At 36.5% G+C, this 12,295-nt stretch overlaps 1 protein-coding gene across 15 annotated transcripts in view; it reads left to right on the forward strand.

Annotated features, from left to right (window-relative positions):
• Positions 1-12,295, forward strand: part of CHD9 (chromodomain helicase DNA binding protein 9) — a 295,589-nt gene that overhangs the window by 196,322 nt on the left and 86,972 nt on the right. For all 15 annotated transcript variants that reach the window (XM_030924817.1, XM_030924812.1, XM_030924809.1 and 12 more), the window contains 4 exons: positions 1,534-1,620; positions 1,763-1,900; positions 5,617-5,738; positions 9,181-9,424. In XM_030924817.1, the coding sequence (XP_030780677.1) occupies positions 1,534-1,620; positions 1,763-1,900; positions 5,617-5,738; positions 9,181-9,424 (591 nt within the window). The remainder of the gene's footprint in view (positions 1-1,533; positions 1,621-1,762; positions 1,901-5,616; positions 5,739-9,180; positions 9,425-12,295) is intronic.

The following is a 12,295-nucleotide window of genomic DNA, read 5'->3' on the forward strand; positions in this document are numbered from 1 at the left end:
TAATTGTTCCACTAGTGTTTTTATAACAAAATGTGTGTGTGTGTGTGTGTGTGTGTGTGTGTGTGTGTATGTGTATGTGCGTGTGTATTTTTATCTGGTCCAGAGTCTAATCCAGCAGCACAAGTTACATTTAGTTGTAATATCTCTTTTAGTCAGTCTCTCTTTGTTTTTCATTTCTTGGACATTTTTAAAGAGTACAGCTCATTAATTTTGTAGAATGCCCCTCAATTTGGGGTTGTATGAGTTTCCTCATGATCCAGGTTAGGCATTTTTTAAAAGAACACCGTAGAATTGATGCTCTGTTCTTCTAGTGAATGATATAAGATGGTACGTGATACCTCTCTACCCCAGTACTGGTGGTTAATCACTAGATTAAGGTGGTATCTGCCAGATGTCTTCACTACATAATTACTATTATTCCATTTGTAATTAATTTCACATCAAAAATGTGGGCTGGGTATGGTGGCTCATGCCAGAAATCCCAACACTTTGGGAGGTCAAGGTGGGAGGATCACTTGAGGCCAAGAGTTTGAGACCAGCCTGGCCAACATATGAGACCTCCATCTCTATTAAAAAAAAAAAAAAAAATTATTCTAATGACCTGTCAGTTTGTGAATGCTGGGAGGTCCTCCCATCACCTTGAATATCTCATTTATTCACTGTGATCTAGAAATTCCTAATAAGCTGAAGATTTTAGAATTAATTAATAATCATTAAATTTTCATTAAGACTAATTAGGGGAGAGTCAGTGAAGAATTTTAAGTAAAGGAACGATATATAAGATTTATATTTGAGAAAGATTACTCTGGGGACATTGTGAAAAACAGATTAAAGGGAGGTGAGACAGTAGTTGGGGTTATTTGTAAAGGTTCAAGTATGAAGTGAGGATGAGGAAGGAGGAACCAATCTCAGAGTTAAAAGTAGAATCTGTACAAATTGGTTACTTACTAGATGTAGAGGGTAAAGAAAAAGAAGGAATCTAAAATGACTTCTTCATTTCTGACTTGTGTCACTGAGCGTGGGCTATGTAGAGGAAGCTCTGTTACCATTAACCAGTTAGATAATGCAGGAGGAGGTATGGGTTGAAAAGTAACTGAGTGCAAATGAGTTTGAGATACCTCAGTCAAGTTTACAGTCAGCTCAGTAAGTGGGTCTTGAGCACAAGAACCATCAGGTAAAGATAAAGCCTGTGTGAGACAACTGAGAAATGAGCATACAGTGGGATGCATCTTCAACTCTTGCAACCTAAGGAAAAGAGTAAAGGAAAGGTATAGAGGCTGCTTTCAGGAATTTTTTAAAGCACGTATCTTCTAGAGTACCTTATTTTTTTAATACTATTTGATTGGTTTTATTATTTATAACATTATTCATGATATCCTAGCTATCATTTGGAAATGAAAATGGAAGAATTCCATTTATTGGACATTTAATTGAAATCAAACTTACAAGGTCTGTAGTGAAGTGCTGGTAAATTTGTCCTTTTATCATTCCACTTCTTTGTCCGATGTCAATTAAGTTACCTTTTAATTTTAGATGGAAGAAGAACCATTTAATCCAGACTATGTTGAAGTAGACAGAGTGTTAGAAGTCTCTTTTTGTGAAGATAAGGATACTGGTGAGGTAAATATTTTGTAAAAATATTTTTTAAGTAAGAAAAATCTGAAACTTTCCACGTATTAAGACCTAGTACTTTATTCTCTGTTTAAACTATTTCTTACTAGTGTCTTTTTCAAAATGGTAAAATGAAAAAATTTTTTTACAGCCTGTTATTTACTACTTAGTAAAATGGTGCTCATTGCCATATGAAGATAGTACTTGGGAACTGAAAGAAGATGTAGATCTTGCCAAAATAGAAGAGTTTGAACAACTGCAAGCTTCAAGGCCTGACACAAGATGTTTGGTAAGAATCTGTTTTAGACAGCCTTATGAAATCTTAGCACTTGTTTATGTAAGTTACGATGTAGCTAATAATTATGTAATGTTTTACTTTCATTTCTTTCTTTTTTTTTTTTTTTTTTTTGAGACAGAGTCTCGCTCTGTCGCCCAGGCTGGAGTGCAGTGGCGCAATCTCGGCTCACTGCAAGCTCCGCCTCCCGGGTTTACGCCATTCTCCTGCCTCAGCCTCCCGAGTAGCTGGGACTACAGGCGCCACCATCTCGCCCGGCTAGTTTTTTGTATTTTTTAGTAGAGACGGGGTTTCACCGTGTAGGCCAGGATGGTCTCAATCTCCTGACCTCGTGATCCACCCGTCTCAGCCTCCCAAAGTGCTGGGATTACAGGCTTGAGCCACCACGCCCGGCCTACTTTCATTTCTTTTAAACAGGCTTGTTACTATGTGAGTCTAGTTTTGGGAGCCAAAGCTAAAGGGGGAGTTTATATGTGAAAAGACAGGAGCAGATTCCTTTTTGATTAGCACAAAAGTGAGGAAAGCTGCCCTGATAAACATGGAGATGTGACGTAAGAGAAGGAAATGAATTAAATATTCCATAGAAGAGATCATATTGTTTTATAATAACTATTTTCTGATCTTCCTAATATTATTTTCTGGTCTTCTTACTTTATTTTCCAGTAATGCCCATAGGCTGTTAACAAAAGCATATAAGTTTACCCCCATTCCTTTTACCTTCTAAATGCTGTTCCTTGAACCAGAAAACAGAAGCATCACCTAATTCAGAGAGGAGTGGGTCAAGGAATGTTGTAAAAGAAAGATTTTCTTTTGGGGTGGGGACTATGCCTTGGTGGTAACATTAAGCCTCATTGAATAAGCTATGTCTTTAGATCAGTGATTCTCAGTCACAGGTGCATATCAGAATCTCTTCTGGAGCTTTTCAAAAATTAGAGATGCCTTAGATATATGTTACAGACCTTGGTAAAGGGGGCTCAGCCAATAGAATTAATCCCCTTAATTAATGTAAAATTGATGACAACAAGGCTAGTCTGTCATGGTTAAATAGGAGATTTTGTTTTGTTTTCTTTTCTTTTCTTTTTGCCAGTATATTGCTGTTAAACAAAATAGCATGTAAGTCATGTAAAGTATTTTGGGATTCTGTAAATGAAATTTTTCCCTGACCCAAACTAATGAATCATTAATGGTGATTGGATTGCTGAAAAGAAGCTGCGCAGAATATGATCTAATGCAGAAATTATTTTAAGCAGCAATTAAAATATATGTTAATTATTTTAATGCTCATTGGCTACCACTTAAAAAATGTTTTCTTTAGCAAACACTTACCTGTATTAAGTAGCAGCAGAGCTTCAATAACCAGTCCTGTTCTCTGTATACTGATAGCCCTGTTTGGTTTTCCATTTACAATTACCATACACTTACCTGATGTTTTAAGAAAAACTCTCCTGAACTGTTTTTCCTGTGCTCTCAGGGTAACACAACAATCAACACAAAAGACTTGTGTGACCCCAAAATATGTGGGGAATTCTTCTGACCAGCAAGCAGTCAGTTCTGCAGTGGACGCCAGCTGGCTGTCCTCTAATTCAGTTCTACCTAGCTCTAATTCACCATCTACCCAGATGTAGCATCAGATCCCACATCTTGAGGGTTCAGTCCCACAAGACTGCCTCCTCCTTTCCACCAGTCACAAGTCCAGGGGCCTTCAGAACTTCTCACTGACTGGCTTCAAGTTAGGGTTCCCATTACCCACCACTTTGGGTTTGATTAATTTGCTAGAGCAGCTCACAGCACTCAGGAAGACATTCAAGGTTTGGTTTATTCCTAAGGATATTTTAAAGGATACAAACAAACAGCCGGAGGAAGAGAGACATAGGGCGAGGTCTGAGTGCAGGAGCTTCTGTCCCTGTACAGTTGGGGTTTGCCACTCTCCTGGCATGTGAATGAGTTCTTATTCACCTTTCTGTCAGTCTCCACATGTTCAGCTCCCTGGAAGTGTTCAGCTCCCTGGAAGTTCGCTAAACCCTGTCCTCTTGGGTTTTTATGGAGGCTTCATTATATAGGCATGATTGATTCAGTCATCCAATGGCCATTGGTGATCAACTTGATCTTCTTCCCTCCCTTCCTTCCTTCCTCCCCTCCTTCTCTCCTTTTCTTCCCATTCCTCTCCTTTCATTCTCCCCTCTAATCATGCCTTTGTCCTTCTGGTGACCAGCCTCACCTGAATCTATCAGTCAGCAATATTGGCACACAAACAAGCAGCACTTTGGAGAACCCAAGGATATCAGGAGTTGTATGCCAGGAAATGGGAGTGAAAACCAAATATATATTTCACAATATCACTCCTGATAATTCTTAGAAGTGTAATTTTGTTGATTAGTAACAGTATAATTTTAAAGCAGAAGACAATAAGAGACCTTTTGCTTGTTTCTCAGAAACTTATTTCTCCTACTGAGACCCTACTAATTTGGGGCCAGGATAATGTTATTTGAATTCCCATTCAGGAATCTTCAGAAAATTTGTGTCTTATGTATCTGTATATATAAGTGAATAAAATTATTTTACATACAATGTTTCTTTTGAAAGAAATGTTTTGTACCATGAATATCAAAAGTTATTTTGGATGCTATTATAAAATTGTTATTGTTTTTTAAAAATATATTCATGATTGTTGCCATAATGTAGACTGCAATTGACTTTTGCACATTGATCTTGTATTATGCAACCTTGCTAAAATTACTACTTAGTTTAGCTTTCTTGGTAGATTCCACAGGATTTTCTACATAGACAAATCATGTCTTCTATAATATAAATAAAGACAGTTTGTTATTCCTTTTCAATCTTGATGACTTTTATCTTTTTCTTGTTTGATTACACTTGTTAGTGCCAGCAGTACAGTGTTGAATAGAAGTTGTCACAGAGGACATCCTTGCCTTATTCCTGATCTTAGGGGGAAAGCAGTCAGTCTTTCACCTTTAAGTGTAATGTTAGTTTTGGCTTTTTCATAGCTATACCATAACAGGTTAAGGAAGTTCCCTTCTATTCAAAATTTGATGAGTTTTAATTAGGAGTGGATGTTGAATTTCTCAAATACTTTTTCTGCATCTACTGAGAGTATCATATTATTTTTGGTTTTTATGTTTTATGTTTTTTTAAATAGAGATTATGTCTGCCTGTCTTGCCCAGGCTGGTCTTGAACTCCTAATCTCAAGTGATCCTCCTCATTTGGCCTCCAGAAGTGCTGAGCTTTCAGGCATGAGCCACCACAATTGGCTGATTTTTATTTTTTAATCTGTTGATCAACACTGATTAATTTTCTGCTTTAAACCTACGTTCCATTCCTGGTTTAAAAAAAACAAAAAAACTACTTGGTCATGATCTTATTGCCCTTTTTATATATTGTTAAGTTCGGTTTGGTAAAATTGCGTTAATATTTGCATCTTTGTTCATGAGGGATATTGGTCTGTAGTTTTCTTGTGATTTTGTCTGATTTTGGTATCAGGGCTTCATAGAATGAGTCAGGAAGTATATCTTCCTCTTAAATTTTCTGGAAGAGTTGTATAGAATTAATCTGACCTTTAAATGCTAGGTAGAAGTTAATCATAGCACTACACTGTTATACCTCTTAGGGTTATTTTTAAACCAATGCTTTTTGCCATCAGTATGATACATGGAAGATTTAAACAGTATTCATTCTTTGTTTTTCCACAAAGGACCGTCCTCCTTCTAATATTTGGAAGAAAATAGATCAATCCAGGGACTATAAAAATGGCAATCAACTCAGGGAATATCAACTAGAAGGACTCAACTGGCTCTTGTTCAATTGGTACAATAGGTATGTAGTATATCTTAACAAAAAAAATTTATTTTTTTTAATGTGTGCCAAAATGTGTCAAGTAAAGTAGATACGGATGTTGCTATATTGTTATTGTTATGAAGTCTTCATTATTTAAAGTGAGGTTACCTCAGGAAAATATGTAAATTACAATTTAGGATTCAACTACAATTGTTTTCTTTAAATGTATACCAATCAGAATAGAAGAAAGTTGGTATGTTGATTAATACTTAAATTTGAAATACCTTTCTAAGAGTCCTAAGACATCTTCTGTGTTATATAATGCTTTTCAACTTATCGACCCATACATACTACTTTCTGCCAACAATCAGTTCGAATTAGTGGGTTACGAGCAAGGTATACTTACAGGAATTAAAGCTCTATCATTTAATGTAAATCGTCAAAGAAGTAGGTTGTCAGCAATAGATAAGGAATGGAATATAAAATATGAGAACCTAGTAATTAATTACCCCATTTTTATTATTTGTTTTCCAAGGTTTTCAAAATGCCTTACAGAATGTCTTACATTCTTTTTTGAGGTGAAAAGATAATTGCAAAATAAGTAAAAAATGGTACTGCAATTGAGAAAGCGTAGTAGTTACATATGCAAAAGCAAATAAAGGCCCTACTATTAGTAAGAATAGCAAAATGTGATGATGCCTTTATTTAGAATAATTTTTAATCATTTTTACTTTTCACGTGAGTCTTCTGAGTTGTTATGCTTAAGTGATGGTGAGTCATGGACTCAGTTGATGGAAAGAGGCCTGTTATCCCCACAGTGTTCTTTTCCCTGATTTATATTTTCCAAATGTTAATCATCATTTTTCCCATGAGAACCATGTAGGAAAAGTAGTTGACAAAACATTTTTTTAACTTGTCTTCCCTCATCAGTACCCTTTTCCATCTCCCACATTGCCTGTTTTAACCTTTCACCACTTTCTTGAAGCCCTTTGTTACAGTTCTGCCCCCTTCACACTCTGTATATGACTGCTTCATAGAGAAACCCAGGGACGGTAGGTAAATTCATCCAAGTTCTTGCTTGCCTTCATATCCAAGCCTACAGATGTGTTAATATAATATCTTCATCCATAGTTATTCTTTTTTTTTTTTTTTTTTTTTTTTTTTTTTTTTTTTTTTTTTTTTTTTTTTTTTTGAGACGGAGTCTCGCTCTGTCGCCCAGGCTGGAGTGCAGTGGCCGGATCTCAGCTCACTACAAGCTCCGCCTCCCGGGTTCATGCCATTCTCCTGCCTCAGCCTCCCGAGTAGCTGGGACTACAGGCGCCCGCCATCTCGCCCGGCTAATTTTTTGTATTTTTTAGTAGAGACGGGGTTTCACCGTGTTAGCCAGGATGGTCTCGATCTCCTGACCTCGTGATCCGCCCGTCTCGGCCTCCCAAAGTGCTGGGATTACAGGCTTGAGCCACCGCGCCCGGCCCATCCATAGTTATTCTTACCACTGTCCTCATGTATCAGACATGCCATCTCATCTAGTCTTCTTAGAACCTTAGAGCCTTACTTCAATCACTTATCGTTCTCTTTTATATCTCCAGGCCATCCCTGAAGACTGTTGCCATCCCTTCAGTCTATGAATAAATTTGGGTTTAAAATAAACCTTCTATTGGCTCTGCTTCTCGCTCTGTCTTTCTCTCTCTCTCTCTCTCTCTCTCTCTCCCCCTCTCTCCCTCTCTCTCCCCATTCCCCTCAGCACCACCACCACTGACCCCACCCCGACTCCCCTGCATTCTCTGAAACTTTTAACTTTCCAAATCCATGGAATATTTTTCAGCCCTAATTTGCTCTCTGCTGCATTGGTTAGTAGTTGGTACTCCTTCCTTCTTTAAATGTTCCCCCCACTCTGAACCCCAACAGCTTCCACAGTGTGACTCTCTCCTAGCTCTGCAGTACCTGTGACTATTCCTTTCAATAGTCTGCTGGTTCTTCTTCCTCTGCCTGCCCTGTAGATACTGTGTTTGCCTGCCCTTGGTTCTGTCTTAACTCTCTTTTCATATTACATGTTTGTTCTCTCTAAGCCATATTCTATACTCCCCGTGCCTTCACGTAACAGTAATATTCTAATGGTCCCATACTTTTATCTCTAAGGTCTTGAACTCTGGGCCCATGTTTTTATTTGGCTCTTGCTACCTGAGTGTCTATCTCAATGATTCTTTAAACACACTAGAGTAAAAATTAATATTATTTCCTGTTTCTTCCCCATCAAAATTGTTCTTCCTTTGCTTTTTCCATCTTGGTTAATGATAACACAATTCCTTTAGTCACCCAGACTGAAATCTGGCTTCACCCTGTACCCCATACATTGGTAACTAGGTCCATTTCATTCTAACCCACAATTAATTCTGGAAAATTCTCTCCCCTTAGCTTCTCCTCTCTTAGACCAGGTGCCCACACTTTCTTCCCTGCACTTAATGGTGCTTTCCCAGTTACTGTCCCAACTTCTAGTCACCTCAACCTCTAATATCGACAATAGCACCAGAGTAAACTTTAAAATACAAACCTAATCTCACTGGATTTGTTTGAAGCATGCCAGTAATTTCCATTGCATAATAAAATGGCAAATGTCTTCTGTGTATGACCCTGCTTCCTCAATAATCTCTGCTCCTTTTACCTTCCCCTCCAAACCATAGAAAACAACTTTTGGTCCCTCAGTTCATCATGTTCTTCACACTTCTGCGCATTCACTATACTCTCTGGCAAAAATCCTACTCATTACTGACCTCCTTTCTGAAGGAGGTCTTCTTTCATCTCTTCTAGCCAGAGTTGAGGCTTAATCTTTCGAGCCTCCATAATAAACCATACTGATGATTCTTAATTGACCAACATATCATAATCATCTATGAAGCTTATTTTTGAAATTATAACTTATTTTATCTTATTTCATACACATTGAATCAGAATGTATGGGGGGGGCCTGAGTATCTGTTTTTTTTTTTTCAAGCTTTGTAAGCTCTTCTGATGTGCAGCCACAATTGAAAACCAGTGCTTTATCTGTGCTTCAGTGATAGCACATTGCATGACTATTTATTTATTTGCATGTCAGCTTCTGTAATAGATACACACCCCTGAAAGGCAGATAACATGTACTATTTGTTTTGTCTTCTCATACTGTCCTTAGATATAGAAGGTATTTATTAAATGATTCCTGAACAAATAATATATTGAGTTGGCCTTGCCCTTCCCTTTTCTTTTTTAAAAAATCAAACATCTAATGGGTGGTATCCTTATTTTGGAGCTACAGAAATCTTTAGGTGTCCCTTTGCAGGATTTTAATAAAATTGTAATCTTAAGCCTACTGTGCACTTAAGCAACTTGTACATTTTTATAAATGCAACTATTTTATTTGATCTTTGATTATCTTTGTATATTTATCTTTAAAGTATAGAAAAAAACCCAGTGTATGCATGGATAATATATTTGTTTATTTCAGACGAAACTGCATTTTAGCAGATGAAATGGGTCTTGGCAAAACTATTCAATCAATTACATTCCTCTACGAAATCCTTCTGACTGGTATAAGAGGACCTTTCCTGATTATTGCTCCACTTTCTACTATTGCAAACTGGGAGAGAGAGTTTCGTACGTGGACTGACATTAACGTTGTGGTTTATCATGGGAGCCTGATTAGCAGACAGATGATACAACAATATGAGATGTACTTCAGGGATTCACAGGTGTGTTATTATTTTGTTTGTTGTTTGAAAGGTCAGGGCTGAAAAAGATAAGTATTACCTACCAATTATTTTCAAATTTAGGGTACATTTAGTTGCCTATCTAGATCTTAGTTCAAGCTCTTTTATTCATCATTTTTATTTTACAGTAAATTTGAGTAGCTGAAGAGAACAATGAGAAAAGTCAGTTTAATGCTCTAGTTAACTATAATGAAGTATGCAGATTTAAACAATGCACAAGTTTCATTGTAATTCTTAAGTTTTCAACTAGAGTAATAATTTTACTAATTGTTTCTAAATGCACATTAGATTTATTTTTAGAGTAATAACTGTCTCTGATCATTGTCCAGCTTTTTTCCCATCATTTTAAAAATTTAAATCTTCATTAATACCACAGGCTTAAATGCCTGTTGAGTTGAGACCATAGGTTCTCTTTCATGTTCAATGGATTTTTATTTTAGATATTTTTTAAAATGTGGTTTGTTTTGCTTACCAAAACAGGTATACCTCCATCTTTTTCTCCTTAGGATTGATTATTTCAGTACTCTAGTGGTTTGATGATATTCCTCTCTCCATGTATTTTAGAGGAGCATTTTCTGTTTTACTTTGACCACTTACTCTTTAAGAAGGGATTTCCTATCTCTTCTAAATACATAATCATAAAATAAAGGGATGACAACTTAAGAATTTTCTAGCAGAAAGTTAAGACTAGAAAACATAGGCCAGGCATGGTAGCTCACACTTATAATCTTAACACTTTGGGAGGCCGAGGTGGGAGGATTGCTTGAGGCTAGGAGTTCCAGATTAGTCTGATCAACATATCAAGACGCCATCTCTACAAAAAAAATATTTTGAAAAAAAGAAAACGTGAAATGCCAAGTCATGGTCTTGAATGTTCATATGAATCATTTTATTAAAGTATTAAGAAATAATGAAATCAATAAACACAATTCACAAAAAGGGTACTTTTTAAATGGAAAATGGCACCCTACATTAAAAGCACCTTCGTATTTTTTCTTTCACTCATTCTGTTGTTCTAAAAGGATCATTTTAACACATGACCAGATTATGTGATATGATAGAGGTTGAAATAAGATAATGTACATAGCCTTCTACTTTTGTCTCCCAATGATAACTATTTTCTACCTGTTTGAGCCCAAGAGTTTGAGGCCGCAGTGAGCTATGATCACACCACTGCACTGAAGCCTGGGTGACAGCAAGACCCTGTCCCTAAAAAAAGGAAAAGAATCAAACTATAATCTAATTAAGGTATCATGGACTCCAAAGGTGCAAAGGTGACTATTTTCACTTGAAGAATAATTAATTATATAGGTGCTTAATTTCATATAAATGTCATTGTTTCAACCTTGGAAGTAGGAAGCAAAATGAGGAACAGGAACAAAATCAGTTAATTTATCCATTTTCAAACTCTTGGGCTTAAGTGATCCTCCCAAGTAGCTGAGACTACAGGAGTGCGTTTCCACATCTGGCTAATTATTTTATTTTTTGTGAAGATGGGGTCTCAGTTTGTTGCCCAGGCTGGTCTTGAACTCAAGTAATCCTCCCACCTCAGCCTCCCAAAGTGCTGGGATTACAGGCAGGAGCTACTGCACCTGGCCTAGTGTTTTGTTTTTCTTACTCATATATTTGTAGAATTTTAGAGCTGTATGTTGTCATAAAAATTATTTAATTTGGCCGGGGCGCGGTGGCTCAAGCCTGTAATCCCAGCACTTTGGGAGGCCGAGGCGGGCGGATCACAAGGTCAGGAGATCGAGACCATCCTGGCTAACACGGTGAAACCCCCTCTCTACTAAAAAGTACAAAAAACTAGCCGGGCGAGGTGGCGGACACCTGTAGTCCCAGCTACTTGGGAGGCTGAGGCAGGAGAATGGCGTGAACCCGAGAGGCGGAGCTTGCAGTGAGCTGAGATCCGGCCACTGCACTCCAGCTTGGGTGACAGAGCGAGACTCCGTCTCAAAAAAAAAAAAAAAAAATTATTTAATTTGACATTCTCATTTTTTACAGAAAGCACAACTAATACCTTGAGACTTAAAGAGATTTTTAACAAAGTTACAATTTTAATGTATGTGTCACATGAGTTTGGCATAAATATGATAGCCAAAAACTTGGAAGATCCTTGATATGTAATAAACTGATTTGTATATATTAAATATTGTATTTTTATGATAAATATTACAAATTCTAGATATATGTTACCCAAAGAGTTTTTAAATTTCAAAAGATAAAGATGTCTCCTGTAATGAGATAAATAGATCTGTACTTCAAATATAAAAATAACTTTCAGAGTTAACTCTTTCTAATATATTTTCATATAAATTAAATGAATATTTAACTTCTTTTTTTTTTACATTATCAAATAGCTTGAAATAACAGTAGTACTAAAATTATGCTAAAATTTTTCTAAATTGCCCTGGGGAAAGTAATAGAAGTGATAAACTAATAACCACAAACATTTATCGAGTATTTACCATGTGCCAGGCATTATGCTAAACAGTTTACAAATATTTTTTCACTTAATCCGTAAAATAGGCAGTATTATCTCCATTTTACACATGAGGAAACTGAGGCTAAACAAGTTGCGTAGATTGCTGCAAAATCACAGTACAAAACTAGGATTAATAAACTCAAACCAATCAGATTCAAGAGCCCTTGTTATTAAACACTGTGATATCAGCTTCACTGAATATATTATATCCCAGGTTTTTAGAGCTGCATAAATGTCATAGATTTATAATTTATAACTATTTTAATAATATTCTACTGCAGCTATTATTCAACTTAATGGCCAGTATACACAATTAATATTAACTAATCTAAAATTAATTAGGTTAATATTTATTAAAATCTATGTCA

The sequence above is a fragment of the Rhinopithecus roxellana genome, chromosome 20 (assembly GCF_007565055.1).
Source record: "Rhinopithecus roxellana isolate Shanxi Qingling chromosome 20, ASM756505v1, whole genome shotgun sequence".
Lineage (NCBI taxonomy): Eukaryota > Metazoa > Chordata > Mammalia > Primates > Cercopithecidae > Rhinopithecus > Rhinopithecus roxellana.